At 36.8% G+C, this 27,209-nt stretch overlaps 2 protein-coding genes and 1 long non-coding RNA gene across 7 annotated transcripts in view; 2 read left to right on the forward strand and 1 right to left on the reverse strand.

Annotated features, from left to right (window-relative positions):
* LOC108004018 (uncharacterized) overlaps positions 1-27,209 on the reverse strand; it is a 340,152-nt gene that overhangs the window by 246,608 nt on the left and 66,335 nt on the right. For 2 of the 5 annotated variants that reach the window (XR_009832501.1, XR_009832504.1), the window contains exons 1-2: positions 5,897-6,259; positions 3,265-5,814 (exon numbers count right to left, since the gene is read on the reverse strand). The exons of 2 other annotated variants lie outside the window; for them this stretch is intronic. Coding sequence is in view for 1 of the 3 variants with exons in the window: in XM_062084172.1 (XP_061940156.1) it covers positions 3,265-3,439 (175 nt within the window). In the remaining 2 variants the exon portion in view is untranslated. Of the gene's footprint in view, positions 1-3,264; positions 5,815-5,896; positions 6,260-27,209 lie in introns of those variants that run through there. One more of the 5 variants, XM_062084172.1, reaches the window with a different exon arrangement.
* LOC114578275 (uncharacterized) overlaps positions 1-27,209 on the forward strand; it is a 54,812-nt gene that overhangs the window by 24,333 nt on the left and 3,270 nt on the right.
* LOC133667217 (uncharacterized) lies at positions 797-8,239 on the forward strand. Its single transcript, XR_009832509.1, has 3 exons — positions 797-2,328; positions 3,189-5,933; positions 6,505-8,239. It is a non-coding gene; the product is annotated as an uncharacterized LOC133667217 (long non-coding RNA).

The raw sequence follows: 27,209 nt of genomic DNA on the forward strand, positions 1-27,209 counted from the left end.
TTCGTTTTTATACGTTTTGAATCTTTTATATTTTTCATTTTTTTTTATCTTTTTCATAATTTTTTTTTTATTTTTATTTACTCTTTTTATGTTTTTTTTTTTAAATCTATTTTTATATAAATTCGTCGTTACACAACTGTCTCTTTGGAGAATTCTAGAAGTCAGAACATGATACAAAATTTGATCGAACAATTACAATTAATTGAAGTTTGCATTAGATGAAGTAAGACAGAGTGAATCGACGATATGACAGAGATGGAGTTGTTTCGTTCTATCGCCGCTATACGGCGCAGCGTACCATTGTGCTTTATCTAACACTATGTAATACTTTATAACTTAATAAAACAAGCTTTAGGCGATATTTTTGTATATCGACTTTTGTGTCAATAGTAATATTAAATATCAAAAGAAAAAATTTCTTTTTATTTTATTTATATTTTTATATATTTTATGTTTTTTTATATTTTTCATATTTTATTTTACCATTTTGATTAGATATTTAGATTAAATTTACCAATTAGATATTTTTCTTTATAAGTACTTTAAAACAATTCTAGAATATTTTAGAATAGTTAAAAGAATCAAAACGATTTACAATTGAATACGTAACTTCGTATTCTTTTCTTAAAACTGTTTTTTTAAAAGATTAATATTTCAACGAATAAATAATTATAGATAATTACAATAAAAAATACAATTTTCACGATACTTATCGAAATCTATTAAAAAAAAACGAATTAATTATTTATTTTCTTAAAAAAATAGAATAAAAACTAAATTATCATTGCACGAATTATGTTATTTTTTTATAATTATCAATTTTATTTTCAATTACAGGAAATGCGTTCTATATATTCATGAAAACGTGTAACGCTTAAAACGTTTCGTAAACAACGATACAAACAAGCAAAACGACTAGAAACTCGTTAAATGTCGAGTAATTCGCCTTGAACCCTGCCCCGCGAAGCTTGTCTATCGTGGAAAAAGAATCTTAAAAAGAGGCAAGGATACAGGGAAAATCACTGTAATTACGGTTTGATAACACACCTAGCTTAACGTAATCGGCGATGCTTATGATCACATCGACGCCACACGTATGGAATCTTATTTGACGCAAAGAAGAGTCAGACAACTTTTCAGTTCCGTGTGTGTTAATGACAAGTTTTAATCGTGAGAATTCCATAAAATTTAAGTACACTGCAAATTTCATTATCAATTGTGTTTTCACTGATCCATGAAATCGTTTAAATTTATATTTTGAATTGTTATTTATAAATGTAAAATATATAATATTATTATTAGGCTTATAAAACATTATAAAAAAAAGTTATAATAGTTTTACGCGAGAAATTTGATAGATTAATAATCGAATGATTTTTATCGGAATTTTTAAAGATTAAATGAAACAATATAAATTTCAAAACGATGAAAAATAATTCTACGTTCCAGTAATTTATCAAAACATATAATTAAGAAGTTAATAAAGGAAATACTTAAGAAACTCTAGTCTTACGAAACGTGTCTAATATAAAGACTACAAGAACTATATTGATAAAACAACCGAGACGCGTAATAATCGTACAATTAAAAATATAATGTTTTTTTACTCGAAGATAAAAGAAGAATCATTCAACAGAATTATCAGAGAACCAATTGTTAAACCTAAAATCTTTTAATGCACAAATATCATCGAATAAACGATCAAACGATTGCTTTACTAATTAACTAATTGCAACAATCGCAGAAGAATATTCGTAGATTTTGTTATACATTAAAATTTCCTCAGATCACGAAAAAAAAATATATATGTATATTTTCAAGTTCTAATTCGATGACCAAAGGAATATCCAGAAAGAACCGCAAGATTCCACTTCGCCAATCTAATAAAAGGCCAGGCTGAACGGCTCAATCCACGGCCGATCCGATTCATTTTTTTCTCAACGGCTACATTTTTTTCCCGATCGCCGCTTTTTCTGCGAGTTCGCGAAGGCGCAAGATAAATGGCCGACCCAGGCATTCTGCCCGCGGCGTGCAATCAGCTCGACACAATACGTTCCTCTGTAAACCGGAATACGTCACAGCTAATGGTCCACCTTGAACCCGTTATCCTGAGGACTCCATTTGGGACCGATGGGATCGACTCGTGAGAGGAAAGAAAAAGGAAAAAGGCGGGGAGGAAAGGAAAGAGAAAGAGAGGAAGAAGAAGGGAGGGGAAAAAAAAAAAGAAGAAGAGGGAACCGTGTCGAGGCGTATCTATGCCGATGTTTCAAGGGTGTAGCGAGATATGCGGTTGCAGGTTGCCGGCAAAGGTCGTCGGGAGGCTTCGAGGTGAGGAGTTCCCACACTTGGAGGCTGCCTCGAGCGCTAGAAGCGCATGGGTCAGACGCCTGTGCGCGCCTCGAGCGGTGATCGTGATCGAAGTAATGTTACACGAGACGAATCCAAAATTTCCGGCTGCCTATTTCCTCGTTGATTCGAATATTCGAATATCTATGTTATTTAAAAGTTGAAGTGATTTAACTTCGTTTTCTGACAAATTTTTAATTTTACTGCCAATATATTTAATACGATAGAGGATCGATTGCATAAAAATCGTTTAATGAATAATAATTTCGATGGGCAGATGTTGAGTTAAAGTTTGTTTTTTTATGTAATAGAATATTGATTAGAAAAATTGGAAAAGTTTTTAGGTTAGGTTACGTTTAAATGGTTTTCAACAAGCAATTGACGTTATTATTAATTATATTCTATTATATATCTTGAGATTGATTGAACATTCGATGGTTTATAAGTGAGTTAATTTAATCAATTGATTGGTTAAATCAATTTCGAGGATGGTCTAGATGGAGTTCAAGTACTTCTACTTACATATATACTCTATTCTAATCAATATCTATCAATTAACTATTTCAATAACTTATAACCGTTCTCATTTTCTAATTCTTTTCACCACAATTACAAAATATTCTCGAAGAAAGAAATTTTACTCATTTAACAAAAAAAGAAAAAAATACCTCTCAACAATTCAACAAAATAGTACCAAAATAGTATCAAAACAGAATACTTAAAAAAAAAAAAAGTTTTGCCATTCACGGATAAATCTAAAAATAAAATTACAAGAACGATACGATATAATTTAAACCTAGATAAAAATGATCAATTTTTAATTTCTTAACGTCACGAACAAGTTCCAGATAGTTCCCACGTGCGTCACGGTGAAGGCATCATGGGGAATGGCGGAGTGTTTCCGACATAAAAACTTACTTTGCCAGTCCGGAAGTCGAGGAAAGGAGCCGGTGCCTCGTGTAACAGCGTCTGAAAGTGGCTCCGGGCACGGCGCGTGCAGGACGTGATTGTGTCGCGGCTCTTCCCTCTCTCTCCATCCTTCCACCACTCCGATACCACTCTCCTCGTCTACCACCACCTTCTCCACGTTCATCCCCTACCACGTACGCCTTTTCGCCGTGCGCGGCTCCTTTTTGCTCCTCTTTCGCTTCTCCACGCCACGGTAGAGCGGACGGCTCCCACCGCCTCCGCTCGACCACGACTACACAGCCCCGGCTCGTGCTGCTTTTGCTGCTCTTGCTGTACCTAGCAGATTCCCATTGACGTAGGTAGCTACGATTTTCGAAAATAATCATCCTTCTCGAAAATTTTTCTTTTCTGTTTTTTTTTTCCTTCTTCCTCTTTTTTCTCGTGAAGAAGGTCAGTTTGGTGAATTTTCGATGGATTTTTTCTTATTTTGTAGGGAAGAATGTGAATATATCTGATGGCGTTTCAGTAATTTCCTTTTCATATATTTTTTTTTTCTTTCTTTACTTTGAGGAAGAACGAATTGAAAGGATTTAAAAAATTTTCTTCACGATTCTTGTTGTATAATAAAATATCTATTTAAAAATAAATATAGAAATAGAAAATTCTATAACTCAATCGTAAGTTTTTATTCAATATTTATAAAAATATGTACAAACGCTCGTTAAAAATTATAATTATAAGAGAGAGATCAACTCCACTTTCCGATCCCTGTTCTGAACCATTTCTCTAAGAACCTTTTCATCGCAATTCTCGAAAGAAAACCACGAACCGCAGAAATAATCTTCCCCCGATATTTCTTTATTTCCTTCCAGCAGAAGGCAGAATGTTTCGGCAAAAATAAAAACTGGTGTCCTCCCTTTGTTCGACGGAATGGAGGCCGCAGAAGAAAACATCACGGATACCCGTTCCCAATCGGAAACGTGGAGGCCGCACCAGCGATCGATTTGTAAAAGTGGGGCGACAATCGGGGATCCGATCGCCTGGTGGCATTTCACGATCGATTGCCTCGTAATCGTCATCTCGAGCGACGTGTCTTCTTATCGAGGGCCACGGCATATATACCGGTTGACAAATCGGCTCGTTAAGGCTCGGTAGTTACGCCAGTGTTCCTAGGCAAGGCGCGTGGCTGGAATGCGGCGCGACCGTGCTGTCGCGAGCGACTGAAACGCGCCGTGGCCAATGGGAAAAGGGGATTGAGAAGCTGGCTTTCCGGCTAGCTGCCGTCAAATCAAACGATATTCTGCAAACCTGCAAATCTCTCTCTTCCTCTCTCTACTCCTTTCCCCCTCCCTCTCTTTCTTTCCCCCCTCTCTCTCTCTCTCTAATTCTTTTCGTTTCTTTTCGTTTCTTTTGAGCAGAGGTGTGGTCGTTAATTGGTTTCTCTTGTCTTGATTAGATGGTTTTTGAAGAAGGAAGATAATGTTAGCTATAAAATCTGAGGTGACATAGCTTTGTTTGCGTTAACGTGAAAGATGTGTAATAAAGAGTGTATCATTTTATACTTAATGCTAATGATAATAGCATCTCGGTTATGTCTTAGAAGCATTTCTATTAGATGATATCATTGACGGAGATGGGAATACTGCGTTGAATTATAATTTAAAGAAGTAGTAAAGAGTAAATTTAAAGGATATAATTTTTGCGCCAAGTTCTCTGGGGTTAAGAAACGTAAGAACGTTTTGCGTAGAGTAATTCTAACAGCGTGCATTTAGCGATTGAACGAGCGGAATAAGAAATAGTTTCATTGAATGAGGGACAGAAGAGAATTCTTCGGGTCAAGAAAATCATTCTGGAAATTCCAACAGTTAAACAAGCTTTCAGCAACCCCTTCACGTTTTAACTCCTATAACAATAAAAATTCAAGGGGGGGGGGGGAAATTATTCCTTAGAGAAAGAGGATTGAAGAATGCGAAGAAGGATAAAAAGATTGTTCGCGAAATCATGATCATCTTAATATTCTAAATGTTCTCAGAAATTTTATCGAAGTAATAGTATTTTTTATGCCAATTACCTAATAACCACAAAGACACTTGTAACAAAACTTCTTTTCCTCGTTAAGAAGAAAACAGATTATTCACACCGTATAATTTTAATAGTTTTTTAAATATTTCTACGAATTCTCAAAAATCTTTTCATAAAAATTTGATAATCATATTATTAATGATAATAAATCTTTTTCCCTTCTTAGCATACATAATCTCAAAACTATTTTGCAAATCAGATTCTAAAACATTTTCAAAATCATCTTCATTAATCTATTAATTCCCCAACATAATTTAGAAATAGTCTCTTTCAATAAATCCAATTGACTCGAAATTTACAACACCCATTCTCTCTCTAAACTTTTCCAATGAATTGTATCGTCGATTATCCCGTCTGAACCTTGGACCAACGTATAGAAAACGACGACTAACCGATGTCTATGAGTCAACATGGGCCTCTGGAAGGAGAGAATCCTCGCCACAGGCTGTGTCCTTTAATCAGCGACACTATATATACCTAGGGAACGCACGGTGCTTAATAAGAGGGACCGACTTAATTACGAGGATATATGGCGAACGTTGGAGGCAGCAGTCCCTACCTTCGAATCGCGCGCACCTTGGCTCTCTATATCGAAGGTAAAGCCACGATTTGCATACCGTTGCCTCTCCCTCTCTCTGCCCTCGCGAATAAACCACCGTGTGGCTACTCCTTCCTTCTCCCTTTTTCCTTCTGCTCCTCGCCTCATCTTGCAACGTTCCACAACGCACGAACCAAGACACACGCCTCCGCCGCAGAAAATATCATTTTCGAGCGGCAGAAATCCCAGTAAATCGGGTCGTTTTCTTTTCTGGTCTTTAACGACCAGCCTAATGAACGTTAACGTCCGAGGACACGAATTCTGCGATTCTGGCGCCACCGCGATGTATGGCCGCCACTGTCCACGCTACTACAGTGCTCTTAGTTATCGCCAACTGTAAATTTTAACCTTGTCACTTGACGTGTGTAATGGATGGAAATTCGCGCGAATTGTGGGATGAAAGAGTGGGGATAGGAATTTTCCAATATTGTAATTTTCCAATGATTCTTCTTTGCAGAGTTATCTTATAAGAATATTCGAAGAATTTATATCGAAATCGAAGACAAAGTATTAAGTACATAAAATCTTTGAAAATAATAAAAAAAAAACGGAATTCCTTTTTTTTTCAGCGAAGGAATTTTCAGTGAAGGAAGTCGGATGAAATGGAATCGAGGCATTTTCGATATTTATAAAATGAAAAAGAGGAAAGGAAAAAGGGCGCGAAGTATTTGTGGGCTACACCTACCTGGGCAAAGCATCGAGGCAAGGGCATCGATGCGCGGCACGAATCGTGATTTATGTAGTGGTACCAGGGTATATGGGCTCCGGGGTATATCATTGTTGCCATCACAATGGCACGAAATGCAATACTCGTACTCTATCGGGTGCGCTTTCGCATAATGTGTCATAAATAGGCGGCACACAACGCCGCTCGCATACCGTGGTGAAACAATAACCATTGTGGTGGATGGTGGGCACTACCTATGGACTCACCACCGTGCCGGCTACGCGAAGCGCAAGATTTTTATCTGAAAAGAGCCTTGACGCGCAGGTGGTCTTATCAGGCCGGCGAGAAACACCTCTCCACCATAAGCGTTCATAAGTCACGCGAATTCGTTGATTTTATTATACCCTTGAATTATGTAAAGATTGACCGAGAAACGTTTACCTGGCATTGGTTCGCGTTTTAATTTTTTTTTTAAGAAGAAAATTGAGATTCTTCGTCTCTTTACCATAAAATGATATTTAAAATGATATTTGAATAAGCATTCGTCCTCCTTCCGTAGAACCGTAAATGTATAAACGTAATACGTTGATCGTTTTTATGGATAATAAAATGGCCGAGGTAACGATGACAGCTAGAAGAAGATTTCTCCAGATTTGTAAATTATAAATAAATATCGCTTTGCCATACCTGTTAATGTTAATCGAATGATTTCATTCGAACATTTACAGTCAAGATTCCAAGTAAAACAGAGGCCATTAAGGTTTGAGATAAAAAAAACTTTTTTCGATTCGAGAAAAAATAAAAATTCCAAGTCTCAAAATTTCGTAAAAATTTATTATTTAATTCCAAATTCCAACGCCAGAAAAAAAAAAATCTTCCCAAAAAATTTCTCTTATATTTCCAGAATATTCCATTTCAGAATATTCTTTTCATTATAAAACTAAAAATATTTAAGAAATCGTTTAAGAAATCAAAACCACAAAAATCATCTTATAAATCAAAGAAACCTACTTGACAACATCCGATTAAACGATATATCTATTTTATCGTCTCGATAAAATAAACAATCATCCATTTATCTATTCTTGGATGTGGAAAGCTTTCAAATTCTCATTCGCAAAAAAAAAAAAACTGTTACAACGAATTTTTGTAACAAGTGGAAATCAGTGGAACGAAAAAACAAAACGAAGTAACGAGTCTTCCAAGTAGAAACGACAGCTACTACTGGCCGACTAAGAAATATAAAAGTGGTAACAGGTATAGCGAAGAAACTCGTATCTTTGCATTTGCATCCTATTGCGAAGCTATTAAGAGCAACATTGTTGAATAAAAACGAAGAACGTTGCAACATGTGTGAAATATGATGCGAAATATGTGAAATAATCGTCGTTGCAACGATAAAATCTGATGCTCGATCGTAAAGAGAGAATTTGTGTACGGATTTATTATTAAAAAAAAAAAAAAGAAGAAGAAGAAGAAGAATAAAGAAAAAAAAATGTTAACAATTCAATTAAAATTCACTGAAGATTCGATTATTGTGATTCTTCATGCCAATCTCGTTAGATTTATAGCGGTAGTGACATTTTGTTTAATATTTCGTTTAATAATAAATCATATTCAATTTATGAATATCTACTGACAATTTTATTATGAAGAAAAAATAAATTTATGATAATCATTAACGATCTTTTGAAATTCCTTATAAATTATATTCAATAAAACTAGTATTTTTAACTTATTATAATTTTTCTTTTTCGTTCTCATCCATATAAAAAAATATATTATTTGTAAGGGAGGGAGGAAGGAGAAGTTTCGTACGAATATAAAACATACATAATTGAAATTATAATGAAAGTATGTAGTACAACGTCGTCTTATTTGCATTAACACGGATTTATAACTACCGGAATTGAGAATTCCCATTCCCATAAGAATCCCATCTTCTTGAATAATTAAATGCTACAAAGTACGATTAACATTTCTAATAATCATAATATCTTGGGAAAATGAAATCTCATAAAACAAGCACGAAATGTATTACAATCCAATATTAAATCCTTTTGCACAATATTAAATCCCAAATCGCATAAAACATAAATATAACCATAAATTTAATACCCAATATCAATTATTTTCCTATGGTTCTAAAATTCACTAAAAAATTCTGTGTTTTAAGATTAAGTCTCACAAAAGTCACATCATATTCAACACTTTCTAAATCACCATTATCAAACATAATTGAAACATTTAGGATGCATTATTCTAAAAAATATCGAATCTCATCAAAATCCAATTCCCTCTACTATCGCTTCTTTTTCTTTTCTTTTCTTTTCTTTTTTCTGTTTCCTTTTGCACAAATAGACCTTCAGATCGTTTTCTCAATCTCGATCCATCCATTTCATCCCGGAGAATAAAGCGCAGCGGAACTGAACGTTCCAACAACGTTAACGGTACACCCTGCGGTCGATCGCTTAGTTTCACCCATGATCCTACTTTTTAGGCGACGATCGAGCGCTTGCGGTCCTCGAGCTGGTGGCGCGTGAACACTCTCCTGTCCAACACGCGATGCTTCGCGGAATGATAGCACGAGGAATTCGCCTCGATGTTGGATGGATCGATCATTTCGCGACTTCTTCGCCCTTTCGCTTCGAAACCGCAACCTTGTACCTCAATTGTTTTTTGCATCGATCCCCTGCCCTGCTATCGCGTCGCAGGACATACGACTGAACGCGTATTTCATTCAATTTTCAATTTTCAATCGTACCGCAAAACTCGCCGCGGACAAGATTATCAAGTTATTCAACGTCGACGTTGTTACACATTTTCTCCCGATGCAGGTGGTTCTTAATCGTGAAATCGAGATACCAATTGCGTGTGGAATCATTGTCTCGGTTTCAATGATTGGCACGTTATTTGTTCGTGTAGCGGAGACGACGGAGTTATTCTAGGTGAAATTATTGTTTTGTGCTTTTGTGTATTTAAATTAGGAGTAACTAATTTATTTATTACTATTTTGCTTGTTATACTTATTTTCAAATAAAAGTGAGGAAGTAGCAATGAATTTTTGTTGAACAATTGTTCTTATGAATCAAAGATTGTTACAATTTTGCTTGTTATATTTACTTACAAATAAAGATGAGGAAGTAGCAATGAATTGTTCTTATGAATCAAAAATAGTTTGGTTATAGAATATTATATAACAATTTTGCTTGTTATTTTCAAATAAAAGTGAGAAAGTAGCAATGAACTATAATTGTTCCTATTTATTATCATCGTTTTGAGAATGAAACATGAAACGCTTAACGTTTAGCTTAAACTGATTAAATCCTGCAAATCGAAGATGAGAATAGACGAAAAACGAGCTCACCATGATTAAATAATAAAATCTCAAATCCAATTGATCAACCGTCCACGATATTCATTCAGGCCACGTATCCTTTTCTCCTAAGTCCCAGATCCTGAATAATCCTTTCCACCGTTCCGAGAATCGTAATCCCTGCAACCTCATCCTCGTTTCCAACTCGCAGATCCGCGATGTGGGGGAGTGAGCCGAGTGGTGGCCGGCTTCGTTCTCGGCCGTGGGTGTTGGAATCCTTTCACGGATGTTGAAGATGGTTTACGGGGCTCGGGAGGCCCCCGACCTTGTTCGCAGCGGCTAAAGGTCGGAACACAGGGCCGTTTGCAACGGAAATATCAGATGTTATCGGACGATTCGTACGATTCGTGTTTCCCTTGTCCACTCGAAGAAGCCTCGACACTCGCCTCGGGAACGATTATGAAAGCGCCATTCGCACCCGTTCATCTTCCTGTCGAGAGATTCCTCTTCGTGGTTTAGCATCTTACGTGATTTCGATCGGAGGTGCAAACACGTTGGGACAATATTTCGCAAGAGAGGATAGAGAGATTGCGGAACGATTAAAAATTGAAATCTGTTCGACCTTTCGAAAACGATTCCGAGTTATTTCTGTCACGATGAAAATTTATTGAAATTAAAGGAATAATAAAGTATGATTTCGATAGGATACAAGAGGGTGATATTTATAGGTAATATCGTCGATAAATTAAAATGGGTGGAACTTGGTAGAAACTTGGCAAAGCGTTGAGAGATTGAGCAAACACAGTGGAAATAATTAGGATATTCTACGCGTGATTGCGACAATTTTGAAATATCGATCACATTATAAGTGTTTAATTTATCGAGGCTTCGCAATTTACCGAGGAATAAAGAGGTTGCAAATTAATAAAACGACGACAGCCATCTTTAAAAAGAAAAAGCGAATGAAGCCCCGAAGGTGTGATACTCTAACTAAGCGTGGGTGGTGTTCTTTACACGTACCAGCATAGTTCCGAGAATAGTGAGTAAAGGTCGCGCATGACGCATTCTCAATGAAATTTGAGCTGAATACTTAAATCACTTTGGTCATTTGAATTAACTTTTGCGCATTGATTCATTTCGTCTCAATGAAAACATAGTATATTTCCTGGTATTTTTAAAACAATTCACTTAAGCAACCGTTACACCAAGCAAACAGTTTTCGTTACATCGAGCATATTTATGAATGGGAATTCTCAGAAAAATCAATAATGATTTACTAGTGCTAGTAACTCATATATAACACAAATAAATCGCGAGATTTTTTTAAATAATAATGATTTAAAAATAAATTTCAAAAAAAATTCAAAATTTAATTGCTAAATTGCTATTATTATTATCATCCCTTATTTTTTCATTATATTTAAGACATGTTTACAACGAATAAAAAATCTCAACTGTAAAATAATTCTTTTCTATACATATGTATATTTTTTATTCTCTCTTTATTCCAATCAAATTAAGATAAAATGAATTCAAGGCATTGTTAAAAAAGCGCGAAAGCCCTGGCGGATAAGTGAACAGGTTCGAAAGTGTATTAGATAACAGCCTAATGAGCCTTTCTACCGATCCTTAAGCTAATGGCCAGAAGCGATAATAGTATGGTAATAACTGTTCCCGTTCGAACAATCGTGCAACTGTTACCTTATGGTAGCTAATTTTCCGCACCGTCCACGAATAAATGAACGAAATATTCGTCTATGAGACACGAGAGCAGTGAAAGCCGAGGTGAGAAATAAAAATACATGGTTGTGGCAATATATTTTCACGTTCGAAGGAAGAAATTGCAGGCATTCCCTCTCACCACGTGAGAAATTCCAATGTGTAATTTTCGCAAAATTGTTTCTTCGAATCATCAAAAAAAAAAAACGTTAAAAATCATTTGAAAAAAAATCCAGGACACGAGAAATTTTGTGACGATAAATTATGAAGGATTTTTAAAAAAGATAATGGATAACGATAAAATATATCAGAAAGCCATTAAGTTTTCTGAAATGTATATAAATATTCTATATTGATTTTATGCCGATGAATTATTTAATTTCGTCGAGATAAATTTACTTGAATCTTGAATGAAAAATTGCTCAAAAAGCAATTTTGAACGGCGGTCGCATATGTTTAATTTATTCCATCTACTCAGGATAACCTTCTCTTTTTTAATTATCACTCGACTTCTGAAAGTTAACGCGTATACATTTTTCAATTATTCGATGTTCCAACCATTTATCAAGCAACAGGATATCAACAAGTCGTTTATATCGATTAACATTCAAAGATTCTCCATATAATATTCACATATAATATTTCGCTTCGATAAGAAATCTAGGCTTTACGATTTATAGTTTTTCTTTTAAAAGCATTTAATAATTAGTATAACGAAAATGTTCCTGAATTTATTGTAAATAATTAAATTATCTGATTGATTATGTTCTCAATAGCGAAAGATTAATCGCGAATTAATCGTGACAGGGTGTTGTCGAAATATCGATATACGAGGGCATGACTCAAACGTGGTGTCACCAAGGGCCATGGCGTCATCGTGCGCCTATTGACTCACGTGCGTGGGCAAACTATGCGAAATGCGTACGACGATCGGTGCGAGAAACAGCGCGGAGTTCCCGCGCTTTCTGGGACACCAGTAAATCCGCGTGCACGTCGATATAAAATGGCGATGACGGCAATGTTCGTGACAGCGAACAAAGAGTGGAAAACGAAAGGGAGTTACTTAAGAGAGAAATGAAAAGTTCAATTGTGACATCGTTGATTTTATTTCTTAAAAATTTCTAGATAATTGGACGTGAAATTTAGAAGTTTTTTTCTTTTCTCATTTTGAAATTTTTCTTTTTCGAGAAGGAAACTTAATTTGCCTATTTGGTGTTGGGCAACTTGTCTCTTGACAAATGGCAAAATTTATTATCTTCATGGTTAGCAAACGAGAAAGCAAATAGCAATCATAAATTGTTCATTGTAAGGGTCCTTGAATCGATACTCCAATCAATAAACTGATTGTTTTAATACTTGGATATTACATTTGATTAATTTATTCTATCCTTCTCGTTAGGTAATAGAAAGGAACTAGCATTATCATGAATCTAAATTATCGTTAATTATTTTATAATTAATTTCATTAACATCTATTCTCCTCCTAGAGAATAAATACATAGAGGAATAAGATAAATATTTTTAAAAAAAAATTTAACTTTTCCTTCTTCGTCCTTCCATAAATATTAATACTTTAATAACAAAAGTAATCCAATCTGGCAATTAAAACTACAAATCTTCTCCATCTCCGTTTCTATCTCACACTCCATCGTCGTTAAATAATTAAAACCCTTTTCACTATAAAAAGTACCACCCGATAATATATAACTCGCATGGTAAAGTCACAGGGAGCCGCACGCAAGCCGGGTTGCAGAAAGGCAGGCGCCAAAGCGTTTCCTCTCCTCCGATACTCGAACCATCGTTTCTCGTGCCACAACTCGAATATCGAAATTGTCTCGTTCTCTCCCTCGAGCCGAAAGAGAGAAGTGAGTCATAAGAGAAATGGGAATTCAATTTTAAGATTGCGCGAGGGGAGGGGGGAGAGGGTACGGCGGCCGATTTATAACGGCGGCCGTTTCCCGATCGTGGGTGTGAGCAATTCTCCAGTTCATCTAACAATTCCACCGGACTCCCACGCGATTCCAGAGCGACGACGACGACGACGTGACCGCGGGCGTCGACGTTCCGTTCCCCCTTTGTGTTTGACCACCGAGCGTAACCGAGAAAACGCGGCGGTGACTTTATCTCGAAGCGACACGGCCAATTCTCCTCTTGACCCGTGTCGATCAATTAATCTCTCTCCCTGTCCCGGCCAATCCGAAAAATGAATCGTGAAACGCGGCAGACCTCGACCGACTATTATCGCCTTCGCGTCCAATTAATTCCGTGGCGCATTCCTCGCCACTATTGCGATGTTGACAGATTGACCAGGGATTTGTTTTGCACGGATAATTCGCGGATAAGAATAACGCGAATTTTTCTAAATCGAAATATTTGAGAGCGTTGAAAATTGGATTGCGGGGGACGAGGATTTTGAATTTAAAACGAACGGATGGCAATTACATTGCGGTGACTTCTGGTATTCGTTTTTCGATCGTTGTAACGTGAGAACATAGAACATGAAATTTTGTAAATATGTGTTTTTGTATTTTGAGAGTGTTGAAAATTGCATTGCGAGGATTAATTAGCGAGTGGAATTTTTAATTTAAAAAATGAAAATTGAGATTTTATATGAAATAATATGTTCTTTGATTTTTAGATCGAAATTTTGTAATAATTTTTATTAGAATTTTCATTAAGTTTGACAAAAATGTGTCTGTTAATTCGAAGTCAGATCTTAACGAATGTGATAAATATATAATTGTAATTATGATAATTCTGTGTCAAGAGTTAATAATTCGTGTAATGACATAAGAAAAAAAGAAAAACTTGTAAAATCGTTCCTTCATGCAATTCGTCGATTACTTTTCTTGGAAAGGAAGAAACTGCCTGTAATAACGCTACCTGATTACGAGTCGAGTTAATGCAACTTGGTCGTGTAACTTTCCCTTCTGGAAAACTCAACTTTCCCACGGTTCAAAACTGATAATAATGTTAATAACAATTTCAATACAATCCAATAACAAATTCTTCAAATTTAATAAAGATACACAAACAAATTTCATAAACAACCAGTTTTCCATCCAATAATTTTCTTCCAATTTCAATTAATAATTTTCATTTACGATTCTTATTACAAAACAAATATATAATACATAAGAATACAGCGTGCAATATGAAACAATTTCACATACGTTTCACCATCCTCAACAAGTACAAAACAACACGCGCATCAAGCGGCGAATGCGCGAGGCGGACAGGTATATACGGAAGAGGCGTTCATCTTATCCAGAAACGCAAACCATATTCCACGACAGCGGGAAGAAGACCACCAGGAATCATTGAATCCTGGTAATTGCATAACTGTGGAGGTCGCGTCAGTAACGAGCGGCTCGTTTCTCTGATCCTTGGAATCGTAAGGTTAACCAGGAACACATGTGCCTCTTACTACCTCCGACACCAGTTTCTTATTCAACCGTGTATCGTTGCTTTTTTTTCTAATTTTTTTTCCTTTTTTTCCTTCTTCTTTTACATTGTGTAAAAGCATAGAAAGAAAAGCACGACGTTTTCCTCGCGTTTATCCGCGACACTTGTATCCTTTCTGGAGGATCATAGATAAATCACGATCGACAACGCTGGTGTTAAGTCGCAACACCAACGTGAAATATTACGAGAGTATTCTTGTTGAGTTCAGGCTGAGGTAAAAGCGTGAAGATATAGTGTGTGAGAAAAGAGAAACCTTGATCGTTTGAGACTTGGTAAAAAAAAAAAAAGAAAATTTTCGTTATATCCCCTTTTTCCTATATTTGAGAATTTTTAAGTTGAATCCACGAAAGGATTTATTCGGTCACGATACTTTATAAAAGCCTCGAATCTAGGTTCCTAACTGGTTCCAAGAAAACTTCCCAACTTCCGCGCGAGATGACGGGTCCCGCGGGCTAGAGCGTTCATCAACTTTCACGGAACACGATGGAAACTGATTCTCACGGTTTCACAAGAAGGAAGTCGTTCCGTACGGGGTAGAAATTTCGCGCGGCACGACATGAATTCGCTCCCGTAATAGAATAATTACAAGCCTCTCTGCAACGACTTACGAATCTCGACGACGCGTTTCTTCGGAAGAAAAATCGGAAGAAAGCAAAAAAGAGGAGGAGGCGCGAAAGAAGAGAAATAAAGAGAAACAGGGCAAAAAGAGCTGGCGCCGTTTTACCGTCTTAATCGTCTAAATTAGTCTGTAAGCATCGAATAATTGCACGCTCGCGATACAATTCATGACGGCGGAACGCTATGACAAATCATGCTCCATGTATCTGGCCTTGCTCGAACTGGTTTACCGTGGACGAACTTCGTCTAGATTGTATGAATTTATTGGTATACGCTCCAGATTCCGGTGAATTATCGAGACACGCGTGAAATGTTGTCGCAGCCCGGCTGTTCGCTGTTACATCGCGTACGTGTGCGAGAATAAAGAGAGCGTGTGAATTAATTATACGGTGAAACTTTTGTTCCGCGACCGAGTGCGATTCTTTGCAAAGATTCTCTTCGAAAGTGGAAGAGAAATAAATCTCTCTATGCACAGGATGTCTTATTTGTTTAAGACTGTATAACAAATGTATAAAAATTATCTTGAGATTTATTATTTTATTATCCGAATAAATAACTTCAAAAACTTCAAAAACTTTGATCAATTAAGATTATAAAAGATGATAATAATTCTATTTAAAAATTATGTTGAGACAATTCCATGCAAACATCACAATTTCTTCAAATATCATATAATCAAAAATCGCAACTAATCTCCAAACAATCTAACCTCAAAAATCCTATTGATACGAAAATCCTTTTCGTTAGCCCTTCTATCATTAATCTACTCATCGAAATCCTTCACTCCAGCGTCTGTCAATATCTGTCTTCCCCGAAACCATCATTTCAAACTCTTTCGAACCACCCTCAACGGGCCCATAAATGGAAACACAAACACAAAAGGCCGGGCGAAAGCATCCCGATAAGAAGCCCCGTGGTAACTGTGCTCCACTTTGCCTGCCTACCTGCCAGCCAAAGATTTACAATATTGATCACCGTGCGCGGCGCCAGGACGCAACCAAAACAATGTGACCAGGATTCGATTACGATTCCGCGGTTCATCTCTCATTGCCGCCTACAGGGTTCCCGTATCGGGCAATCCGAACCTGGCCCGAAATTGCCAGCTGCGCCCCCTTGGATTTATAAAGGGGACCGCGATCCGATCTCTCGTTCATCTCTCTCCTCTCTCTCTCTCTCTCTCTCTCTCTCTCGAGGCTGGCGCGCGAGTGTGTGTCAATCGAGTTGCCGCGCGACTAGCACGAGAACGAGCTCAGGCCTGCTTCCCATGGAGCCACTGTCGGCGACCTGCGAAAGAAGCCGCCTCTCTCATTGGTATTCCGACCCGATCTCTCCTTCTCTCTCCTCTTTGTGTGTCGTGAGTCGCGTAGGACCGAGTGCTCTATTTTACGACCGGGTCTACGCGATGTGGACAAATTGGTCGGACGGCGCGAAAATATTTCACAAGAATTTTCTTTTTCTTTTTTCTTTGAGAGGAAAGGGGAAGGGTGAGAGAGGGAAAATGGAGAACGATTTTCGACGATTATGACAGTGGAATTTTTAAAGTGGACGTTCGAAGAATGGTTTTTAGGTTAGTGGATTGTAGATTTCTTGAGTGAGAAAGGTTTGATTAAGGTTAGGTTAGGTTTGCGTTCTGATGTATGCTGAAATGATTTCAAGATTGTTTTCTTCATGTTAACTAGCAATTTGATGAAAGCAAGATTAATTTAACAAGAGTATAGAGATACTTATGATGTTTGATATTATAGATCAGATAAGGCAATATTGATTAAAGAACAATTTAATCGACGGATCAATAATTATCTTTACTCAATCCAGACCAATTACACTATACTCTAACGATTTTATTTATACTTATATTATTCGACTTGACTCAATTACAATTCTCCATCCAATTTTCCAAAAAAAAATTGATATACTTTCTATAACTGCAAACATTCTCTTGATCAATATCTTCAATATCAAAAAATATTTTCGCAACTAAATTATTAATAACCTTCAATTAAAATCATCATAATAACAATCTTCTTCCCTTAAATCGTTCTGTGATTACACGAATTACAAATGGAATGCAGCAATCACAAAACCAATCCCTGCCGATAGATGAATTCCATTCGATAAGAGGTCTTCTAGATCTAGATCAAATCACGTTTCCTCGTTTCATGAGCAAACAAAAATGCCGTTGTAGTTAATTACACTTTCTCTCAACAAAAACATTGCACCTGTTCCTCCATTTTCTTCTCTTCATCCGACGATAAAACGAATGTCGAACGATTCGTACATCAACGATCTGTTGCGATAGAGCAATCGTCGAAAATGTAAATTGTTAAAGACGATCCCTCCGTAGGTAATTAGAACTCTTAATTATCAGTCGAGTCGCGTACGACTCTATCGTCGCGTTTCCACGCTGCTCTCGAGGATCGTAACGAGACAACGACAAAAGAAAGAACAGAGGAAATGAAACCGTGAAAGTAGAAGAGAGAGGAGATGAGGAGAAGAAACGAGAAGTCGATAAGCAGAGGAGGTGGCGGTGCAGACGATGAAGTGGTGCCCGGCCTAATTGGCTTCCGTTGCTCTGTTCATGGGCCGGTGCTTTTCCCATAAATAAACTTTACGCGACGCTTTAATTAAAGCATCGTGGGTCGCGACCCACGCGTATTTCAACAGGAAAATGAGAATCCTCTGAACAGGATAGTGTATAGACACATATTGGCTGTCCATTTGTTGCAAATTCTAAAAGGAATTTGAATCCATAAAAACAATTTGTATTATGCTTGTGCAAGTAAGTTTGGTTATTTATTTGGCCTTTTAGTAATTGAATATTGTAGACATGAATAAAAAGTTTTGTTTCGTACGAAGAATATTTTGTATGATTTAATGGAAGATATGAATAATAAAATAATTTTGAGTTTCTGATTATCTGGTTAAAATTCCATTAACCTACAATTTCTACAATCTCTTCGTCATCAAGGAATTGACACTCGACAAGAAATCTTTTAATGGAAATTTCCATATCACCCGATACTTTCGAAAAGCTTTTCCTGTTCAAACGTCAAAACGAATTAACGCGAAACGGATGATAAGTTTATCTTTGATGCCGACGTAAATTGAGCCGGGTGTGTCAGCTGGTGTTCGCACAAGAAGAGTTGCTCTACGGAAGGCCCTTGTCATTTTGTATAGAATTCCTCTTCGTATACCAAATTAACTTGGACGAGCTACTTTCGACCCTGTATCGAGTTCCACGCTACTGGTATACACTCGAGGTCATTCGATCTTCCCCGGAGTTTCACCAATCTGGCCACCTGTCATCAGCACACGTCTAATCCGCCAATATAGTGTGACGTGTATTCGCAACAAACACGTAAACAAATTCTCTCTCAAATTCAAATTTTCCAAAAACACAAGCACATCCATAGTCTGATCATCCACTCTTATACTCAATCCTCGGATCTTCTCTCGATAAATCTTCGATCCTCTATTCTATCTACGTACCAAACGTAGCCACCCTAGTTGGCCACGTTCACAACTGACTGACTCCGTTTTATCCACCAAGAATCAGGCGCACCCGCGCACGACGTGCATCAACGACGAGATAAAAGTCGAAGACACGAAGCCTACGAGTCCACGAGTTCCGCGAAGGGTTGAACAAGGACGCGATATAATGTTTCGACCGAAAACGAACGGAGATCGAGTAAAGATGGTGGAAAAAGAAGGGAAGAGGAAGAGGTAGCTCAACTACCGTCCGCTACTGGCGATAGCGAGCCAACATGGGGCCCAATTAAGGGAGCTACTCGGGGTCCTATCTATTCAGAGGAGCGACCACGAGGCCTCGTGGAATGGATTCGAAAATGTCAACCGGACGGACGTGTCGTTAGATCGTTAAAATACCGCTTGTTGCCCGTGCCACTGCCGAAAAGTTGAGGCCATTTTAACGTCTCTCGGTATCTTGTTTTCTCGAGTGATCATTCCCTCCTTTTCTATTCTAGAGATGGCGTGTCTTTGTCGTTTAGATGTTCGCGATAAGGAAATTAATTTTCCAACACTCCACGGTTTCCTAACCTCTACGTTCGATAGTAAAATGGCGGTTGAACGGTGCATCAGAAGGCGTAACGACCGATGTGAAGTTTGGAATATGTTGAAGGGAAGAAATCGTGGAAGTTGTGTTTTGGAATGCTGAGAAGAAGATACAGGAAATTTATTGAGACAGAAAATTGGATTTTTTTGAAATACTTGTAGGAATACTTTGAGGGAATTCTGTAAAATATGGATTTTATGGATTTACAAAGTCTGATTTTAAAAGTGTGCGTTTTATAATAAAATTGTTGATCTATAATTTATAATTTCTATTGTTAATAATGATTATCTATTTTTTTAATTCTCGTATTTCCTGATCAAATTGTACTTTAAAAGGAAATCAATTTATGTTTTCTTTAAAAATATATAAACGAAACACTATTTTCTTTAATAATCTTTGTTTTCTTTATACTAACATAAATTTAATGATTCTATCTCAACTTATAAGCAAGTACATTCTAAAAGATACTATCTTTCGCATGAACTTAAAAGCTGATTCGGCCATATACTAGTCGAACATCTCGTTAAACGAGAAATCTTTAAACGCAATTTAAATACGTATGTAAAATTTTATATTAATGAGTTTCGTAATTATTGAAATTCTCTTTTGATATGTATTTCTGTATTCAAATCTTTCTAAGACTTCTCGTTAAAGTACTTTGTTTTTATTTCTTTATATTTACGCAAATGCAAAAAAAAACGAAATGAAATGAAAAAAAAATCATTCGAATTCATAAAAATTTGGTACATTTAATTTTTTTTATAAATTAATACGATAAAAAGATTTTCATAATTCAACGCTAATTAAACACTACCAATAAAAACAAAATCATTTATAACGCAATCTCACCAATTTGCCCATAATCTCCAAACACTATTTGACTTTAATCATCTCCCCTCATCAAACTCTACCACTATCCACCCTCTCCTCACCCCTCAAAAAAAAATTTCCATCCATTAAAATAACCTCAAAATAAAAATAAGAAGCTCTCTCAATACCTCCTTCCCAGGATAAAATATCCCCTCCCAATAATCTAACCTAGGCCATGTTCCCGAAATCCCAGGATCTTCGAAACCGTGGTTATTTATTATGCAAAGCGTGGCCAGTTCGGCCCCGGATCTCTCGGTCGGTCGTGCTCTCTCAAATTGAAATTCTGGATAGCCCTTCCGCGGAACCTTTACGGTACGAGGAACTATTAGAGGGTAATGAGTTTCTCCTGAACGCTATCCTATCTCTATGCTGTATGGTAGCACGGTAGTGGCTCCTCTTATCTTACCTAGGGATCCAGTTCAGCCACTCCTTTCTCTAGTATCCTCCAGGCGTCTTTTGATCCCGTCCGAGGACTCCGACCACGTAGGGCCCGTACATTCTGTCCCGACAATTTAAGGCGGCCATTTCTAAACGTGTACCTCTCTCTAGGAAGGGACGAATATCACGTATTTTCGGCTACGATAAATTCCATCGCCGCTTTTTGTCGGCGTCCGAAAGGGTTTTGCATTAAGAACGATAATCTCTCGTGTCTCCACGGACGTGTCTTCCCCACCCAGTTTTCAATATCTCGAATAGCTTTTTCGTGTTACCTACAGCGACACTCGCGTTCACTTACTAATTTCGAGGCATTCCGATCTGGTTCGAAGCTATTTGATAAAAATCCATTTCCCGGATACGTGGCGTCGTTTATTTGATTTTTTCTTTTTCACTGATTCCGATTAATGTAAATATAGCGGTGATAGTTAGCGATAGTTCGATTTCTTCTTTCAACTCAACAACTTTTCTGATTTCTGAGATTCTCAAGATCGATTCTGAATGTTCAAACATTCTTAGACAGGCGAATTTAACTTAATCTGCTCTACAAAACATCATGTTACATCAACCATTCTCGAAAGAATTCATCCATCCATCGAATTACTCAACCAATCAATCTAAAAAAGCTTCTTAAAATGCCGTCAAATCTATTCAATCCTTTTTGTGGTTTTTGAAATTCGGATTAGTATAAATGTATTAATACTAATAATACTAATAATAGTATTCGATTTCTTTTTTCAACCTCTTTTCTAGTTTCTGAGATTTTCAAACACTCTCCAACACACGAATTTAATTTTCAACCTATTTTACAATCTACTATCACAAACTATATCAAACCACATCAACTCCTCAAAAAATAAAACGCGTCCAGTAATTGAATCACTAATTTGTCTAAAAGAAAAAAAGAACCTCTTTAGAGTTATCGACAAATCCCTTCAATCCTTTTTGTGGTCTTTGAGATTCGGATTAATGTAAATATAACACATGAATTTAACCTGCCTTCAATCTATTTTACAATCTATTTCCACAAACCATATCAAACAATCCTCAAAAAAAAAACGCGTTCATCCAACAACTGAATCACGCACTAACTAACCTAAAAGAAAAAAAAAACTTTCGACTGTCATCCGTTACCAAAACGCCGACAAATCCCTTCAACCCTTTGCCAGATGAGTCCGCACGATAGGAGCTCGTGTCTAAACCAATTGGCAACTCGCCCCTCGTTCAAATCTTCGTGTTCCATCGGGTTCAGTCCCTTTGTGGTACAGGTGGCCGAGTCGGTTCATGCACGAGACCGGGATTAATATTTCGGGCACGCTCGCGCAAGTACAATGACTCGTGCAAAAAGGCCCAGGTGAGGCCTTCCTGGCAGTGATTGCCGACAAACCAACGGGCACAGAGAATGGAGGCAAAAGTAAGGAGGGATGGATCGAGGCTCGCAGGGAACGCGGCGTGCAAGATTGTACCAGTTTTTCGATCGGCTATTGATACCATTGAAACGGTCCATCCCCTTGCCTCCCCCTGTATATGCATGAGCTTGCGAATTTCTTTGGTGGCAGCACGCCCCTCGTGCCCGTAAAACGAATCGCCGACTTTATGCGCGTTTTTCAACGATTCCACGTCAAGCTGTCCTAGTTGGATGGCACTGGAAAGAGAAGGAGGAGGGGAAGGATAACACGGTACAGTTGGAGTATGCAGATACCATCGATCGGTTTTTGCGCGATGAAATTTAAATGTCTTCGAGCTCGACAGCGATGTGTTCGATTTAAGTGCTTTTTTAAATCCTTATTTTTTTATTTTCCTTTTTTTGTCACTTGGATTGATTTTATTTATTCTTGGAAGAATTTTTTGTGGTTTTGGTTGGAAAATGTGAGACTAAGGGATTTTGATCATTAAATTAATTAAGGGAAATTGATCATTAAATTAAATTAAATTAGATATCGATATCTTCTCTCTATTAATATAAATCATGAGTAAAAACATTATTTTGAAAACGTTAGTTTAGAAAAATATTATGAGGTGGAAAGAACAAATTTATGAAATACAATAATTAGCTCAATCACTCGAAATCGTAATAATTAAAAGATTATTTTCAAAAAGTTAAAGAATTATTAATAGGGAAAATTCAGTGAGAAAATTTATGAAGTTGTAATAAATATCAGGGCCTCGTTAGCTATTTTAAGTTAACGTTTCGCACAATGTTCGAGATTCCCGTCATCCATCCAATCGTTGTGAGATCGAGGTTTTTATACATCGACGACAAACTCGAATAAATTCTCGATGACACGATACATCCAGAAGCCAATTATTGGCGACTGGTCGCCAAGCGTGGGTGTGCCGGACCCACGTGTCTTTACGATCTTTGCGGTTGTTCTCGATTCGAGTTGAGCTCGAATCATGTGAATCTCTCTGTTCTTGAAACGAGGCGAACAGCCGGCTGCTTCGACACCTCCGCGCCCTCATTAACGCCGCCGGCGTTAATTACGTTCCCGAGAAACGGCCTAATTGCCGACAATCTTTGGATGGCGCGAGACGAGGTAGTTTCCAAGCTATTTCGAGAGAGTCTCTAAGATGGAGCACCGTTGACTCTAAACGAGATCGTTCGACGTGTTTACGTGCTAAGCAGACTAATAGAAGTGATCCAGAAACTGGTTACACTCGAGATTTCGGGGAAATGGTAGCTGGATGTTTGGGGGACGTTCGTCTCGCGACCGACGAGTGGAAGAGAGATCTTTTTGAAGCGGGAGAGATGGAATGAAAAAAAGGATAGAGATAGCCATAAGATAGGCGAGATAGAAGGAGAACGTTGAAAATAATAATAAGCAGTTTTGAGAATAATTTTGATCATTCGGAAGAATGGAATAATTATTTTTTAAATAATAATTAAAATAAGTAAATAAGAGATAGACTAAATGTAATATGTAATTGAGAAATGAGTTATAAGTTTTTGATAAAAATTTGGAAAAGATATAAGGAAATATTAATATTTATATCTAGAGAAATGAATATACGCGATTAGTATTCATGGAATGTCTTAATCTTATATGTCTTATGAGAAACGTGTTACAAATTCAATATGATATATCGTCATCTAAGATTCGATCAATTTGTAACGCAACCATATTAACTTTTATTGCTGACGTGACTCGCGTTAAATAAACAAGGAATATCCTTGGTGAACGAAATCTTTTCTTCGGTCGAATACCGATCTGTATCGATACAAAAAACTCATTTCAACTGTACAATCGATTTCTATCGATTTGACGTGCGCCACGTGCATCATATTTCGCGAACCAGCCTCGATGAATTAAAGATAGGGCGCAGGTGTCGATGGAGCCTTTCTTCAACCCTCCATTCCAGACGTGATTCTTTGATTTGTCCATTATTTGTCTTATCGTGCCTTGTATATTTATCGAAACATATAAAAAGAAACTGCATTTCGTTCTTTTGAATCATTGAAAATTCAATCATGCGTGTTGGATAAATATTACAATAAAATTTATCGAATACGATGTTAATAATATTGCAAATATAGCATAAATATATGATGCAAATTGTATGATATGATCTCATATTTCATAAACGTGACACGCGAAAATGAATAAATGTAAATATTAAAAAATTTAATACTTGATACTTGAATTTGATATTTGAAATTTGTTGTAACACTTGTATTTGATATTTAATATTTGAAGTAAACACTAAAAATTTGATATTTTTACATCTACTCATTCGAATTATAATTACATAACTCAATTAATATCTTATAATCATCTTCTTTAACTTTTGCTCATCTTTTTTAACTTTTCGAAATTAAACATAATAATTTATTCGAAATATCATACACTGTAATAAAATGTATTTTTTAAAAAAAAGAAAATTCGAAGAGTGCATGCAAAAAACGATATCGATCGTTCGATCCATATCGAGCATCGATATCTACATCTTTTACAAGCCCTTGGCCAGATACGTCGACGACATTTTTATCAGAGAACAAGAACGCAAAGAACTCGTCTCCGCTCGTAAAACGTCCTATTTCTCGTCCCCAAAAAAAAGTTTTCTTCGCTTTCCCTTCCCAAAATTATTCGTTTTACTCCATTCTCAAACGTAAAATAAGACATCCAACGTCGTTTATTGGCCGATATTTTTAAAATCAAAAAGGTCCACCATCGATGATGCTCCACTCGAAATTGGACGAAATTCGACCAGAATCCTGTTCATTTTACGCTTTCTTTCAACCGTAATGGCGCACTTCGAATTCATTAGACCGTTCGAAATGAATTCCGCTTCGCTTTGGCACCGCTCGTGAAATTTCCGCGTCCCAATTAAATCGAACAGACAGTTAGCTCTCTTACCTAAATCTGTCAACGATACGAATCGACAAGAACGAGAAAGGAATGGGATTTCGACGACGGCATTGATTCCTTTTTTTCTTCCTTTCTTTTGTAATTTCTTCTTTTTACCTTTCGACCGGAGTTTTTTTTTTTTTTTCCTTCTCCAAGTCCGATCATCTAGCGCGGTTTGTCAACTCGTATCGAACGCGACGCGTTCCCTCGCACGAATTTCTTGTTAACGAGACCAGGACCAGATGTTTACGCCTTTCGAAATCGCGATTCGTACGCTCACCGGCGGCGACAGGTTGTAAACTTCCCATTAGCCGGCTGCAAGTTCTTTGATAACGAACCGTGTTCCATGTAATTGATGAAATTCCATGATGACAATCCCTTTTTTACATTTCCGATTCTTTCCTTTTTTCTTTTTTGGACAAGTAATTTGTGTAATAAAATTTATTTGATTTATAGTCTTGAAAAAAATGGTTCTAATAATGATTGGAAGTCAAGACGAAAATAACACATATCGTGTAATCAAGAATCGTTTACAACAATCGTGGCACAAGATCCACGAAAAACGAAGCCTAGTTCAAGTTGCCTCTCTAAGAAGCAAATTATTTCAAATTGCCATGTCATTTCCTTCTCACAAAACGTCTTTCTTCTCGATCCCATCTAATCATCCCAAGAACAGCATTATTGTGTCAAAATATTTGAAGAGATGTTCGCATTATTGCGCCCTTCTAGGTTCTAAAAATCCCTTCTAGATACTCGAACCAATAGACGACATAGAAACACGCGAAGTTTGATGGGAGAAGACAATTATTATGAAATATAAAATATATTTTTCGAATTCGAAGGAGACACCAATGAGACTTGCATTGGGTCGCAGCTGTTAGATCGATTTAGAAAATTACCCAAGGATTCAAAGCATCATTCCCTACACGTAACGTGGCGTGACTATCGCACGCGACCACAACCGTACAATGGACAACCTTAATCATTTCCCTCGAAAAAAGGGAGCAACTCGTGACCCGGAGCTCTCTTTATTATAATACGAGCTTAGATCTTGACAGGTCGTGGTGATTGACGCAGGCCACGCGACTACGACCATTCCTACAGAAACAATCGTCCCTCTATCTTTCGTTACAAGGCTACATTATCTTTTTTTCATTGCTTTTCTTGTTTCTTCCGAATCGATTCTTTTTTGAGATTACGCAACGGAACCATTGCGTTCAAGCCGAAGAAATAAAAACTTCGATAAGATTAGATCGGTAACTTAAATTGATGAATTGAAAGAAGTATAAGGATAAGTTTGCCTCATGTTTCACAGATATAGAATAAAGAAAAGACTCAATTGAGGAATTGGAAGAATTTGAAGAAACATTTGAAGAAATCTGAGAAATTTTGAAAAAGTTTGAGAAAGTTTGAAGAAGTTTGAAATTCATTTCATCTTAGAATATGGATTTAGAATCGATGTTTCGAATTTGAAGAAGTATTTGAAAAAATCTGAGAAAGTTTGAAAAAGTTTGAAATTCATTTTACCTTAGAATATGGATTTAAAATTGATATATTTCGAATTTGAAGAAGTATTTGAAAAAATCTGAGAAAGTTTGAAAAAGTTTGAGAAAGTTTGAAGATGTTTGAAATTCATTTTACCTTAAAATATGGATTTAGAATCAATATTTTGAATTTGAAGAAGTATTTGAAGAAATCTGAGAAAGTTTGAAAAAGTTTGAGAAAGTTTGAAGAAGTTTGAAATTCATTTTACCTTAGAATATGGA

This window comes from Apis cerana, linkage group LG13 (assembly GCF_029169275.1).
Source record: "Apis cerana isolate GH-2021 linkage group LG13, AcerK_1.0, whole genome shotgun sequence".
In the NCBI taxonomy this organism is placed as follows: Eukaryota; Metazoa; Arthropoda; class Insecta; order Hymenoptera; family Apidae; genus Apis; species Apis cerana.